The 15,313-nt window shown below is 47.6% G+C and overlaps 1 protein-coding gene across 4 annotated transcripts in view; it reads left to right on the forward strand.

Annotated features, from left to right (window-relative positions):
• Samd4a (sterile alpha motif domain containing 4A) overlaps window positions 1–13,521 on the forward strand; it is a 217,171-nt gene extending 203,650 nt beyond the window's left edge. For all 4 annotated transcript variants that reach the window (XM_021203202.2, XM_021203204.2, XM_029541556.1 and 1 more), the window contains 2 exons: window positions 3,896–3,979; window positions 9,123–13,521. In XM_021203202.2, the coding sequence (XP_021058861.1) occupies window positions 3,896–3,979; window positions 9,123–9,151 (113 nt within the window). In that variant the 3' untranslated portion in view covers window positions 9,152–13,521. The remainder of the gene's footprint in view (window positions 1–3,895; window positions 3,980–9,122) is intronic.
• Window positions 13,522–15,313: the final 1,792 nt, after the last annotated feature.

The raw sequence follows: 15,313 nt of genomic DNA on the forward strand, positions 1-15,313 counted from the left end.
AGCTGGGTAGCAATCAGACTAGGTGGTCAGCTGCAAGGTGGGTCGAGCAGGTTCCTTAGCGTGCCCAGCCCGATGCATAGCCTTAAGTCCCGGTGGAATCGTACCTCACAGACTGTGCTGTGACACGTGACGCTCAGCCCAGTGGCTGTTTCTGCCTGGAACAAGCCGGCTGAGTTTTTAAAAGGACTCTGACAGAAGTCCCCCTAGAAGAGATGGCCAGTGGCTCCTTTCCAAGTCTTCTGAGATCACAGTGCTCTGTACGTGGGGGAATTCTAAAAAGGCACAATTTAAGTCACAAGTTGGGGCTAGAGAGATAGATGGCTCACTGGTTAAGAGCCTTACTGCTCTCCTAAAACACTCAGGTAGGGTCCCACAGCCACAGGGTCCCACAGCCACCACCACCACCACCGCTGCCGCTGCTGCCATTGCTATCACCACCACCACCACCACCATCAGGCGGCTCACAGCCTCCTGCATCACCAGCACCAAGGCATCTATGCTTTTGTTTGGCCTCCATTGGGCGCCTGTACACATGCGGCATATACTCATACAAACATACACATTACATAAAATTTTAAAATAACTTTTTCTTTTTCAGTTTTGAGTCCACCTTAACCCTTCAGCATCCTCACCAAACCCTAGAATAATCTAATGATAGAAAAGAAAAAAAAAAAAAAAAAGAATTCCTGCTACAGGTTTAATATTCATTATCCAGGGTGTTTAGGAGCAGATGTGTTTCAAATGTCAGGGTTTTTCACATTCCAGAATATTTGCATAAACTCCACACCAATCTGAACATCTGAAATGCATCCAAATCCAACGAATTGGTAGCATCGTGTCCAGAGGAAAGGGTCCAGATCTGGGCCTTTTCCAACAGCTCCGAGCGGTGGTTCCGGAGAAGAAACAGACTTCCTGGAGACAACAGTGATTAGGTTCAAGCCAGTCCTTCCTATTGTCTTACTGAGTGCTTGCAGCCCTATGATGCCTGAGACCTACATGCTAATGTGTAGCTACCAGCCTGCAGCACAACCTGATTGTCCTTTGGAGCTAACTTTGAGGAGGGTTCTACCCACCCAGCAGCACATGACTGAAGGGTGTTAGCTTGAGACAGAAGCCCCCGGCTATCTGACCAGCCTCTCTGCCCGATGTGGGCGGCAAGACGTCATTGGTCTGTTTTCATCAAGCACACAATGAAAAAGTCACACTGTTAAGGTTCTCTGCGGCGTGAACATATGGGCTTCACCGAGACTTGGAATTCTTCAGCACTGCTCTGCGAGTGACAGGGAGCGTGTCAGAGCGGAAGAGTGGAGACAGGGATTCGAGCAAACCAACTTCCCACCTAAATGAGCAGCCTCGGCGATGCTTGGAGACTCTAGAGCTGAGAGGCCTGTTTCTCTCAGCCTCCTTCCTGGAAACACGCAGTCCCGGGCTTGGAAAATGGCATGTTGCTGCGTATTGGCAAGAACTCCTGCAGCTGAGCCTATCCTCTCCAAATGTCGAGCGTCTTTATTTATCCAAATCTCTCCACAGTGTTTGTTTAAAGGGGTGCGCTAGAGAGTAAACGTACTCTCCCAGTGAGCATATGGCTGAGTATAATTGCTGAAGTTTGTTTTTTTTTTCCTCCCCTTCCGTATTTGCTAACTAGCTATATATAAAATTCTGTTTCTATTTTATGAGTTTCACACCCCCAAAGGCTGCTAATTTTTGCGTGCATACGATTTTCACATGAATGGATGAAAATACAAAAATACGCTTCCCCTGGGACGATCTAATTGCCCCAGCCCTTCCCTTAGCAGCAGCCCCTTGGTGGGCTCAGGAGAAACTCCTCCCGTCTGCTCTGGCTCCCACGGTCCCTGGAAGCCTCAGAGGTGTCCACCTTCTCAGGCGTTGGCCCAGGTGTCTTCCAAACCTCACGGATGCTTCAGCTTGCCACAGAAAGGTCACTGTCTGCTGCTTGGTGCATTTCATATTGACCAGTTTTGCAAGCCCTTCTCTGAGAACTTGAAAGGATGGGAATGGCACCTGCCTCCCAATCGGCTGACAGAGGGGAGCACAATTTGCAAGAGAAGAGCTTTTAAGAAAAAAAAAAAAAAGGTTTTTTTTAATGATCGTGTGTGCATGTTTGTGTGTGGGTGTGCATGGCCTAGCATGAGTGTGGAGGTTAGAGGAACGTTTTCAGGGATCAAACTCAGAGTGCAGCAAGCCCCTGTAATCGCTGAGCCATCTTGTCTACCCAAGAAAGGAGATGTTAATGGATAGCTGATTAGATAAAAAACAACCACCCAGCACTTGTCCCCTCAACCGCATGCCCATTTTGAAAGGAGTGAAAGAGCAAACAGCCTACCCTTTCCGCACCATCTTTTCTCCCACCACCGGGTGGAAATAACTCCCAAGAGAAGGAACTGCTTCCCAAGGTCACATAGGGAAGTAGTGGCAGCCCTGGGGTCCCAGACACTGGAACACACCCCTTGCCAGCACATGCTGCGGTGGGGCTTCTTTCTGCCTCTGACCATTAGATGTGGTCGTAGTTGGCGCTAGATTTAGGAGAGCCAGATTCTAGACAATCAATCCACTGTCGCTGTCTACTAGATGCTTCTAGGTGCTTAGAGGCATCCCAGGGTCCCACAGGAGGAGGGATGAAATGGAGTTAATACCAAGTCCCAGCCAGAAAGAGAAGGCCCCAGAGCTGCTTTCCATGGGGAAGAGAAAGCAGTAGTGCCTGAGGATAGAGGACACCCAGAGGCCTGAGGGTCATGCATTGTCTATTGTCTATGGCTATATGGAGGGAGGGTCTCAGCTCCTCTAGTCAATGTGCCTGGAGACTTGCAAGTGGTGAACAGTCATGGCAGGCTTGAAGATTTGGGCCTTCTCCTAGCCCTATGTCTCCTACCTAGTTTTGATTAACTACCAGTATTCTTGAGCCCCACTGGGGACTGAGTTTGCTGGGCAGTAAAGGAGCTGGCATAACAGAAGCATTAACATAGTCCCTCACTCAAAAAGGGAATGTGCTGGGTTGGGAGTCTGTTGCCTGCCCCTCACGATAAAGCAGAATTTCACAGGCTGGGTGCCAGACTCAATGACTATTGCTAAGCCACGACCCAAGGACACAAGCCCTAATCTAGGAGGGGCAGATGTGTGAGACATCCCCTGGACTCTGTGACCACTGAATGCATATAAAACAAAGCAAAACGAAACAAAAACAAACATAAATTTTGGGACTGGAGAGAGCACAATGATTAAGGGCACTGGCTGCTCTTCGAGAGGACCTAGCGCCCATATGGTAGCTTACAGTTGGCTGTAACCCCATTTCTAGGGGATCTGACACCCTCACACAGATGCAAAACAAAACAAATACACAAACAAAAACAATGCACATAAAAAAAATTAATGTAAAGAAGAGGAGGAAGAGGAAGGGAGGAAGAAGGAGGAGGAGGAAGAGGAGGAGTAATTACGGAGTCAGGAAAAGACTAAGCCAGGGGAACACTTGCGGGCTAACACTGAGGCAGGGAGAACAGCCGTGCAAAGGCTCTGGGAAGAAGATGGTCTGCGATGGAGCAGAGGAAGAGGGAATGTTATGAGAACAGGGCTGTAAGGAGGCCTTGCAGACCGTTGCTGGAGTTGGCCCTTAATTTTGCAGGAAAGTCGTCACAGGGTCTGAGCCAGAGTGAGGGCCCGTGACTGGGACTGGCTATTTTGTCTTGAGTTTGCTTCCAGTTGCCTATGTCTACAACGGGCTCCGAGTGTGACAGAGCTCACCATGCTGGCCCTGCAGGTCCCCTTGAGCTCTCCTAAGTGGAGGCATGCTAGACACCAATCCTGGAACCAGGTGACATCATAGATACTTTCTCCTTGTCCTGTTTGTCCCAGGAATCCATGTACCCTTTTTTTCCTGCAGAATTTCCGCTTCCCGTGACTGAACCTGACATCAACAATAGGCTGGAGTCCTTGTGCCTCAGTATGACGGAGCATGCCCTGGGAGGTCAGTATGTCCTCCCCACATACCTGGGGCAGTTTGGGGGAATGGGAAAGAAGGAAGGTGGTCTGACAAGGCAGAAAGAGAGCAGCTGTGAGGGGCCACGGGTCCTGTCTCTGCAATCTCTATGCTCTTCCTTTTCTGGAAGATGAGTCAGGGAACTGGAGGCCAGAGAGACCAACACCATCCCCCAAGCCCTGGAAGTTCCATCCCTCAGTACACACTGGAACTCCACAGCAATGGTCCCAGCCAATTGCAGGAGCTGAAGGCTCAGACACTCACAAGGCATGGCTTCCAATGGGAGCATCCCCCAAGGCATTGGATATGTTCCCTCTCGGCACTGGATCCACCAGTCTGGGCCAAGCATATCCCAACATGTTCTAAAAATAGAATTTTTGAAACAAAGATCCCTGCTTGTTTTTCTAGCTCTCTGTCGCAAATGGCTTGCGTGATGCTGGAGCCCCAAGCTGTCTGAGTTGTCCTTTGCCGTGTGACAGGCACAGGCTGCACACACTCACATGCCCGAATTAGAGCCAGGAACATGCTTCCTAAGGCAGATGCCCCCTGATCTCATCAGTCTGGCCTGCAGTCCCTGTTACGCCTGTCCTGGGGGCTTCAGTGCCCTCCTGGGCCCAAGCTCAGGGGTCTCTTCCTCACCCTGCACATTTATGGGGAATTGGCAGGAGCAGAAGAGTTGAGATGTCTACCCTCCCAGCTACCCATTTCTGTCCTCCTCTTCCTTGTGAGAGCCTCAGGCTCACAGAGAGGCTTTCACGAGGATGCCATGAGCCTTTTCAACATCCCTCGTCTGCCCGGATGTGCCTCTCTGCCCCCAGAGATGGGCCATCTGAGATCTGAGCCATTGTCACATCTAGGGCCCATCTGAGCATCCTTTGGCAGCAGTGGATAGAGAGGTTGATGTCACCTACTGCTCCTGAAAGTTTTGTCTCCAGGACCTTTTTGACTTTATATGTTTAATCTCTGTATGCTAAGGATTGTGTGAAATATGGTCTTCCTGAAACCAACCAGGAAGCAAATGGTCTACAAGGAACAGAGAAGGATTGGAGCTCCCCCAGCTGACTTAACTGTCAGGAGGGAGCTCAAGGGCCCCAGGGCTATCATGACTCTACAAGGCCAAACAGAAAAGCTCCAGGAGCCCTATCTGCAAGCGACTGTTCCATCTCTCTGGTCACACTGATCCTTGTTGTCTTACAGCGTCTCTGGGAGCTGCCATAGCTCCTCTTCCTATTGCATCACCAGTCCTTGGTAAATGATGGAGGGCCACCCAAATGAGGACCAGCAGACTATGGTGTAGCCGTTCAGGGGTAGAAGCGCCCGTAAAACACACACCAATAAGAAAACCACAGCCCAGAGGGTTGCGGCCCCTCAGCCACCAGGCTGCCCGGGAGCCTGCTGCCTCCCACTGCCTCTGAGAGTCAGCAAGGGAAACTGACCTTCCCCTGCAGGGCCTGATGGACCTCAGAGAGCTGGCATTTGGAAGCTCTTATCAAATGGTTAAGTACTGCCATTATCGTCATTATCAGAAATGCCAAACACTCTATTCGGAGGAAATTTTCATTGAACGGACTTTTTTTTTTTTTTTTTTTTTTAAGAAAATTTTTCTGTTTTCACAGAATATCTCTTAGAACTGATGAGTTTTTGCTAATGTTCTCATCTTGTTAATCTCCTAAGTCTTTTTATTGCTATGGTCCCCCCCCACACACACACACAATAATCCCCTTTTATGGGTAGCCTCCTCCTAAGCCCTTTCAGGGGCAGAGGATGCAAATCAAGCAGAAGATGGCCAGTCTCCATCGCAGGAGCACTGTGGCCCCCAGCTATGGCAGTGTCTCTGTGGGCCAGCCCTTTCCAGGTCCCAGGGAAGATGACCTTGCTGGGGACAGCACGCAGACAAATTAAGTCATTTTATAGGAAGACAGACGGCACAGTAGGGGCTGGTGAAACAGTCTAGTGGGCAAGGTGCTTGCCACACAAACATGGGGGCCTGAGTTCAAATTGCCAGAGCCCATGGAAAAAAAGCCATGTACTGTAGCGCGTGCTGGAAATCCCAGCGCTATGAGAGTGGACACAGGCAGAGCCCTAGAGTTATCAGGGTACCCCATCTAGCCACGTGAGTGAGCTCCAGGTTCAGGAGACTGTCTCAAAAGATAAGATAGAGAATAATAACTAAGAAAGACACCTGATGCCAACCTCTGGCCTCCACTCGCACAGATGCGTGCACGTGCACAGTGTGCACATACATGCGCAAATAAGAACTATAAAATGAAGGAAGGATAAAAATTGCTGTGATGTGACTCAGGGATGCAGGGGGAAGGCACGGCGTCATCTGTATACCAGATGACCGTCCACCGTGGTCCACAGTGCCAACTTGGAGATGCTTCCGATGTCTCTGCTCTTCTCTGTTTCCTTGGTAACTACTGTCCTCACTTGTCGAAGCCCCTTTTCTCTCAGCCTTCCTTTCCTCTCTTCTTTCCCTGAGGCCCCTGCAATAAAACGCAAAACACATCCAGGTAGAGGGTTGTGAATCTTTCTTCAGGCTCTATGGGTTTTGCCTATGGTGTGTGACCTGAGGTGTTCAGAAAAGATGATCCTCCAAGCCCCTTATTGAAGGGGCTCCGGGAGCTGCAGAAGGAGGCTCCACTGTTAGGGTTCTGAAGTTCACACTCCCCCTCCTCTTCTGTCTCCCCTTCTCCACTCACCCCTTCCCTAAGCCTTACCATTCCCACTGTCACAGATGCAGAGAGATGATGCAAATTATTTTCTCAAGGCACTGGGATGGCATTTATTGCAAGTGATAACTATAAAACCTATGGTGCTCGCCTGTGCGTGGCACCCCTGAGGTTGCCAGTGTACGGCTTTCACGACTGCAAATAGTAAGCCTGGCTTTCCTCAGAAGACATATCCCATGGTTGAAACTCAAGCCTTGGACTTGAGCTAGTTGAGATTTTTCACACTCCTGGCTCCTTTCACAACTCTGAAGGTTTAGCATTAATGTGTGGGCCAGAGAGCTAAGCAGGAGTGGGCCCCACCTCTAGAGATGTCTCAGACATCCCCACAGCAGAGGGACCTCAACATACACTCCTTCTCTCCGAAGACTGTTGAGCCCCACGCACAGGCTCAGGATGATACCACAGGAAGTCATACCTGTAGGCTAGCTGATGCTTCAACATCCCAAACTGACAGGGACCGCTGGTTCCCATCTGAGAAATCCTCCCTAAGTCGTCATACTTGTACACATATGCTTGTCCATTCTTAGATGTATACACAGAGAGAGAGCTCGCAGAGATGAAATTTGGAAAATCTAAATAAAATAAAATAAAATAAAATAAAATAAAAGGACTATATCAAAGTCAATGTCTTCACTGTAACATCCTGTTGGACCTTTGCAAATTGTCACCAGTGTAGGACTGGACACAGTACACATGTGATCTTGCTAAATCATTCTTTTTACAAATGCATGTGAACCTATAATTACCTCAATAAAATTTTCAATTAAAAAATGTGTCCTTTCCAAGTCCCAACTAGCAGAATTGCCAATATGACACTTGAGCGTGGAGGCCAGGACATCCCTGTCGGAGGCTCACGGCCTTGCCGTGTCACCTAGGTCCTCAGCTCTCCCTGGGATGCCCAGGCACTCCCACCTTCTCCTTGAGTCTTGTATTGTGACTAGAGACGCTCCCTCCACTGGGCCTAGCAGGCCACGGAGGGAACTGGGCTGGCCACGCTAACTGGCCTCCAGAGCTTCGCAAAGCCAAAGACGGCCTCCGTAACTAGCTCATCACTCCCCTCATCCGGCAGTTACTGAACACCGTCTTTTCTACCTGCAATGACCGATCAGTGCCTCTCTCTGCCTATGCTATGAAGCCCCATCAGCGGCAACACGCACTGGCATGGGTACCTCTTCACTGCCCTCTTGCCTCTCGTCAGACCATCGGACGCTTGCCAGGGGGAGCCCATCAAAAGTGATATTGCGTGGTTCTGCTGTGTTTAGGCTCCCAGTACCCACCATCTAAGGTCCTTTGATGGTAGGGGAGGCAGCGGAGGAGTGGCCATCAGGAACTCTGTCTCACTCAAAGCTTCCTGTCTCTGAAGCACGTGTCCCTCCCACAGACACACCCTTTGCAGCCTGACCGATTCTCGAACATTTCAAAGAGGCATGGGTAATTGAATGACCCTTCTGCCTTTGCTTTCCCTGTCTTTACCCCTGGTCTTGCAGCAGAGAATTTGGATCAGGTGTCTCAGTCCCTCTGGCTGCCCAGTGTGGGCATGGACAGGTCTTTGGCCTCTCATCAGGAGCTTGCAGTAAGAGAGAAATAATTCCAAAGAAACAGGTGTGAATGCCACGGTTCCATTCACATTTCTATGAGACCCCTTCTCTGTCTTCCCAGGCTTGCTCCTGCCTCTCATCCTACACCCTAGGGTCTACTTCCTGCCTCTCCATTTGATAATCTGTCATTCCAACTCTCTTGTCCCTTCCCATCTTCCCATCATACCCTCCTGAATCCTCCTTACTTAGCACCCATCCAGCTCCATCCACAAGCCGTTTTGTGTCTTTATGAAACTATCCTTGACCTCCAAGGCCAAGTTATACGTTCCTCCCTCCGAGTTCATTCTTTCTTGGAACACATTGGAGCCACCATCACTCTGGGAATCATTGTTGACTTAGATGTCTGTAATGTAAATTCTAAAATGTGACTACTTGGGAGGTTAGAGCAGTTGAATCTTGGCTCCCGGGCTTAATATGGTTCCTGTTAAAAGACAAAAACAAAAAAACAACTTCTTCAGATGTTAGATGGGTGATAATGTCAGTGAGTGAGTGGGTGAGTGGGTGGGTGGGTGGGTGGGTGGGTGGGTAGATAGGAAAATGAGTAGATGGGTGGGTAGGTAGGGTAGGTGAATGGGTGGGTGTGTAGGTGGCTGAGTGGATGGATGAGTGGGTGGGTAGGTAGGTGGGTGAATGGTAGGTGGGTGGTGAATGAGTAAGTGAATAGACAGGTAGGTGGGCATGCAAGTGAGTAAGCAAATAAAGCCTTCATCTTAGAGACCAATGTGTTCAAAGTGCTGGCCATGCTGGTAGACAACTAGCCCAGACTGGTTTTGCTCAGTAGTCCTCTGGTTTCCTCCACAGACGGGGTTGACCGGACCTCCACAATCTAGAAACTGAAGATGACAGTGACCGCGCTGGCCGTGAAATGGACTGCTGCGGGCCCAGTGTCAGCCGGCTTCAGGCTTGCAGAGGCTCTTCCAAGACACTTCGCAGCCTTTTTCCCCTGGTCCCTCGCCCGTTTTGATTTTGTGAGAGCGTAGGTCATCCTTGTAAACATATCAGTAGACCTGGGGTTGGTTATGTTGTCATTTGTTTCTGTCACGGGATGGGACGGTATGCAGGGTGGGGAGGGGACTCTCGGGGAACGTGAGGCCGGGAGGGGTTGGGGGGGTGCTAGTGGCTTCCTGGATGGAAATGGAGTGGGGAAGAGTATTGCTAGGTGAGATATGCAAGAGACACACAGGAGGGAGGTAGAAACCCTGCCCTGAGGAGCCTTCTCGGAGCCGGGCTTCACAGTCAGGCTGCGTAAGACAGCGGACACAGCAAGGAGAGCAAGATGGCAGCCAGCCTGTTTGTGGCTCCCCTGACTGGATTTCCCTGAGGCCCGGCTTGAAACAACCACAAGAGAGGGCTATATGGCACCAAGGGCAAGAGGAAGAAATTCCCTCCAGCAAACTTTCAGATAAACTTTGATTTGTGTATTGTTTACATAAGAATTTTAAAGGGTACATAATGTGTAGAGTGTGGGTAGAACACTTCATACTATGGTTTTTTTTGTAAAAGACTGATTATTGTTATGAATTCATTCTGTCTCATCTATTTTTATAATAGCAGCAGGGTTGTCTTTTTTAAAAAACAAAAAAACAAAAAACAAACAAAAAACCAGCTGCCAAGCTCTGCTTCTTGGGAAGATGATGGCGGTCAAGTAGGCCTCAAGTTGCCATCTTCGACCATGAGGTGGGAGGAGTGTGTGGATGGGTTTGAAGGATAAGGACGTGGCTGAGATGAACAGAGTACTAGGTGTGGACACCAGGATGATGGCGCTGTGTGACCGGTTACGATTTGCTCATAGGTCATCTAGAGATGATAAACTCTGCAACCTCTCTCTGGGCTGGATTTGCATCCCACCCAAGACCTGTTTGTTTGCTTCCCACCCTCCCCACAGGCTCCATCCTACCAGTCCCAGTCTCACACCACAGACACGCACGTGGATAACAGTCCCTCTAGAGAAGGAAAGACAGGGTGGATGGTTTTCTTTGGCATGAAGCCCGACACTGAAACATCTGTGATGGAGACTTTGTAGGAGCCTAGAGCGGTATCTCTTCTCACTCCATCTCTGCCAAAGAAGAGTGGCCCGGCAGTCGTGTCACAGAGAGAATGCAGAGATGCAGTAGGTCCTCGTGGTCCAGCTCCACCATGGGGGGACGAGGGGGCAATGAAAACAGAAGCAGGAAAGCTTAAGTTCATGAGAGAAGTGGTTGCTCTCTCTATGCATGTGAGTCAGAGATTTGCTGTGCTGTGGGATGGTTTATCCAGGCATGCACAGGAAAGAGAAAACACCGACACATACATTATACAGTTCCAGATTAACTGTAACACCGTGCGGGAATAGATCAATTTCTTAAGGGCAACAGAGAATAGTTCAGAATTTAATGCAATGGAGGATATCAGAGGGAATCCAAAAGAAATTGTGTGCCACACTGGAGAATTAGCTGCGTAAATGTGCCGGTGGTATGCGTGAGTAGCCAGAGGCATGATCTAGAACATAATATAAGGCCTGTCTAGCAAGTGGGTAAGACAGATTTCTCTTTTTAAAAAAAAAGTGACATTTAAAACCAGATCATGCCAATGACTTTGCCTATGGTTATGTTTTTCCAAGTTAATGAAGTGCACACAGACTCTAAAGGCCTTAATAAAAATCCACACAACTTTGTTTGCCTGTCAAGATTACAGATGCACAACCTAGCCGAGCCTTGGATGCTACAACAGAGATTTTGAAGTCCTTTTACAGTGCAGGGCCAAGGACACCTTAAGAAGACTGAGCTTTGAGTGTGCACAGACGACTTGGATTCATCATCCCAATCAGCCCTCTATAACAGCACCAGAAACAAAAGATGCAGGACACTCCGTGGGTGACCAGGTCTTGAGGATGCAAACTCATGTGCAGAAAGAGGCAGCATGTTTAATTTTTATATGTAGATAGATAGAATTTTTTCTTTTAACCAAGTGCCATTAACATTCATCCCTTGTGTCCCTTTCCAAGCTCAGTGTTGGGGAAGGAGCTGGGATGGAGGACCCCATGTCAGGTAGAATAGGTTAAAATGTCGAAGGCCAAAAGGAAGACCAGAGGGTCCGAGGAAGTGTTTGGAGGATGCTGGAAAGGTTAACAGAGAGGAGCCACAGGACTCCTCGTCCTGTAGGAAGGAGAAGGTGTTCGAGTCCGCTACACGCAACGCACGTACTCATAAGGTCGTGGGATATTCAGAAACCAGTTTGTGAACACAATCACACGAGTGCAAATCTTTTAGGAGGAAGAAGACCATAGAGTATATTTGCAAATCTGAATTTCTATTTATTCCTTCATTGAATATAGAAGCAATGGTTATCTGATTATTAGAGATATTATTTTGGATATGTTACTTATTAACTCGCTATGGCTGGTACCCATGATAAAGTCTGTTATTAGTAACAACATAATTCTTTCTTTTTTAAAAAAAAGGAAAGCTTATTTTTCATTGACTGTATAGATTTATCTACTTAGTTGTGGTTTGCTATGTTAGTGTTTTTATTTTTATTTTTTAAGTTGTGTTCTGATGATTTTTAAGAGCCTCTCCCCCACCCCCCACCTTGATTTGAGTCCTGTGTTGACTGCAGGTATACAGCTCAATTTAAAAATCCTAAAGCAAAGAAATTTTATTTATTGAAAAAAAAGGTCAAACAGTTGCATGCGTGAGGCTGTGAGGTCAGACCTTTAGGAATGAGCTGCAGTGCCTTTTTTTGTATTTACCCATTGACCACCCCGGCCCCGTACAGCTGTTTTATATTAAATAGTAAAGGTTTGAAACTTTCCGAGTAAAGTCTATTTCACTACATAGGTTCTCCCCGTCTCCACCCCCCGCCCCCACCCGCACCCCGAGCGCGCCCTGATTTAAGCAGCATGTTTGCGCTGTCTGAGACACAGTGCTGGTCTACAATATCATGGGTGATGTTTTATTGGTGCTTTTTTTGTTCATAGTGTTTTCTTACCAGAAAACAGTAGGAAGAAACACAAACTGTACAAGACACTACACGATGCTGCTGCTGGTTTGTTTTGTGTGTTCCCCACCCACCACCTGCTTTTTGAGTTTCATTTTATTACACAAATCCAGCAAGCAAAGTAGTGGGTCCTGCCAGCCCGCCTGCCGAGGGCTGCTATTTGCATCAAACGCTCAGCCTGGGTTGAGCTGAAAGTCTCTTTCTGGTACCCAGGATGGGAGCCAGCCGCAGCTGGGCCCCACCTCCCATTCTCCCGAAGACGCGACACTGAGGGAAACCAGAGTTTCTTTTGAGGTGTCGTTGGCTGCCTTTTACAGAGTGGGAGTCTTTTCTGGGCCTTCCTTTCCTCTGTGCCTCTTGTAGCTAGCTAGTGCTGGTGCAAGGTTTGTAGATCTGTGCACCCCAGAGCTTGGGATGAGGGCTGAGCAAGGGAGGGGAGGAAAGTGGATTCTGTCGGGCGGGCGCCCTTCTTCTCGAGCCTGAGTGGGGAGAACCCCCCCTACCCAGGGTGCTCAGGTGTGCCTATCGTCAACAGAACGTGCAGAAGGATAGATGTACACAGAGCTGTGACGATATCTGTGTTGGCTTTGTTTTCGGTTTGTTTTTCTTTTTTCTTTTCTTTTCTTTCTTTTTTTTTTTTTTTACAACTCATCAGAGATGTTTGCAAAGCGACTTTTTTAAAAAATCCTTTATCTTGACTTAAAGGTGAATGTGTATCCCTCTGGGAGGAGCAAGAAGAAAGCAAGAGTGTTAGTGATGGCAAACAGGAGACTTCCTCCCTTATTAATATATAACCCTCACGTATTTATGCCTAACGCAAGCTGACTGAAAGAGCTTCCTTTGGTTGCATGCTCTGTGCAGGCATTTGTATTGTACATGCATGCCTTCTGTTCTGGTTTCCTGTATAAAGTTAGTGAACAAAGAAATATTTTTGCCTAGTTCATGTTGCCAAGCAATGCGTATTTTTTAAATTTGTCATACATGGAAAGAGCATGTTTGTTACATGTGAAAGCTCTACTGATGCAGATACACTAATGTTTGAACATGCTGTTCTTTGCAAGTGTACAGTTTTCAAATGTTGTTACCAGTGACAACACCCTTGTGGTCTAAACTTGCTACAATGTATTTATTATTCATTTCCTCCCACAGAAATAAGAATCATGGCTATATTTCATATGGTTATATTGAGAGTGAAGGGAAATGATTAATACAAGGTTTTGTAACACTGGTGTGTTTGCGTGTATCTTTTCACTCTCCTCTTTTTGTAAATATGATTAACTATTTAAAAAAAAAAAAAAGATGTCTCTTAGAAATCGGCCCTCAATGAAGAACCAGCATGAACTCACTGGTTAACTCCACCCAGGGGACCACACCACGTGATGCCCACCATTAGCCACCTACTCCTTTCTGAAATAGGTTGGGGAAAGGATGGGCAGAATGAACATGGTTTGATCTGTGCCCAAATATCCAGTGAATGCTTTGTCCAAGGTAAATGCAAACTACTACATGGTCCATAGCTTTCTCCCACACTTGACTGCCATTAGCACATCTTGCTCCTTTATCATCGCATAAAGAAACTGCCACCTTGGAATCTTTGGACTTCACCTACATGTGGCTTGGACCCCATTCTAACACTTGTAACTCCAATATAATCACATATAATACATGGTAAGCTCTGAGTACTGGGTTGGTTAAGAGTGTGACTGGAGAAGCAGACTTTAGATTGACATCTGGCTTCAGCATCCTCTAGCTATGTAATGAGGGCAAGGCTCTTAACCTTCTAACCGATGATGACTCAACTTTTATGTCTTTGGACCTCCAAGCCAAAGAGAAGTGAAGACAAAACATGACACAAAGGCTATTCCCACCTGTAACCTTGCAACCCCAGAGGTCTCTAAGCTAGCCTCACTCGAGACTGGATCCATGAAGTCTAGTGTTCCATTGCTGTGAAGAGACACCACAACCAGGGCAACTCTTACAAAGGAAAACATGTCATTGGGGCTGGCTTATGGGTTCAGAGGGTTAGTCCATTATCATCATGGCAGGCAATCTGGCAGCACACAGGGCAGACATGGTGCTGGAGAGGCAGCTGAGAGTTCTACATCTGGATCTGCAGCAGGAAGAAAGAATGACACTGGGCCTGGCTTGAGCTTCTGAAACCTCAAAACCTACTTCCTCCAACAGACCACACCTCTAATAATGCCACTCCCTATAAGTCTATAGGGGACATTTTCATTCAAACCACCACAAATGACTACACAGCAACTTCCCTTTCTTCAGGCTCAGCAGTTTAAGATACATTAAAAAAAAAAAATCTAAATTGGTGCTTGAAAACATACAAAAATACCTCATACCCTAAGATACAAAATGAAATTCCTCATAAAGTTAAATCTTTATAACTCAAATGAACAATATGACAGGCACATACTCGCTTTTAAATGTACAGAATGGGAAGAAAGGAAGATTAAAGATCAGGGACCAGGGGAGTGGGTGGTTAGCACTGCCTGGAATAGAGCTATGGCTGCTGGGCCTGGTAGCAAGGCTAGTACTCTCTGGCTTTGTAGGGGATGTTCAGTCCTGGAGAAAGGGCCTACACAGTGGAAAGCCCCCAGGGCTCCCCACAGCCCTTGCACCAAAGAGATGTAATTCTACTTATTAAAAAAGGAATTGGGGTAGGCAGCAATGGTGCAGGCCTTTAATCCTAGCACTTGAGAGGCAGAGGCAGCTAAATGTCTGATTTTGAGGCCAGCCTGGTCTACAGAGCGACACACACACACACACACACACACACACACACACACACTTAAAAAGAGAGAGAGCTGCCACACTTATACCATAATGATATAGAAGGGGCCTCGGGTAGATGTAAGAATCTAAAAGGCCACAGGCAAGTAATCAACTCATAGTCATTGAACAATACTAGAGGAAATCCACACTCTAGGAAAGGGTCCTGGCCCATCCCATTGGTCAGTCGCCACATCTATCACCCACAGAAGAACAGTGTTTCCTACAGACAA

This window comes from Mus pahari, chromosome 8, assembly GCF_900095145.1.
Source record: "Mus pahari chromosome 8, PAHARI_EIJ_v1.1, whole genome shotgun sequence".
NCBI lineage: Eukaryota > Metazoa > Chordata > Mammalia > Rodentia > Muridae > Mus > Mus pahari.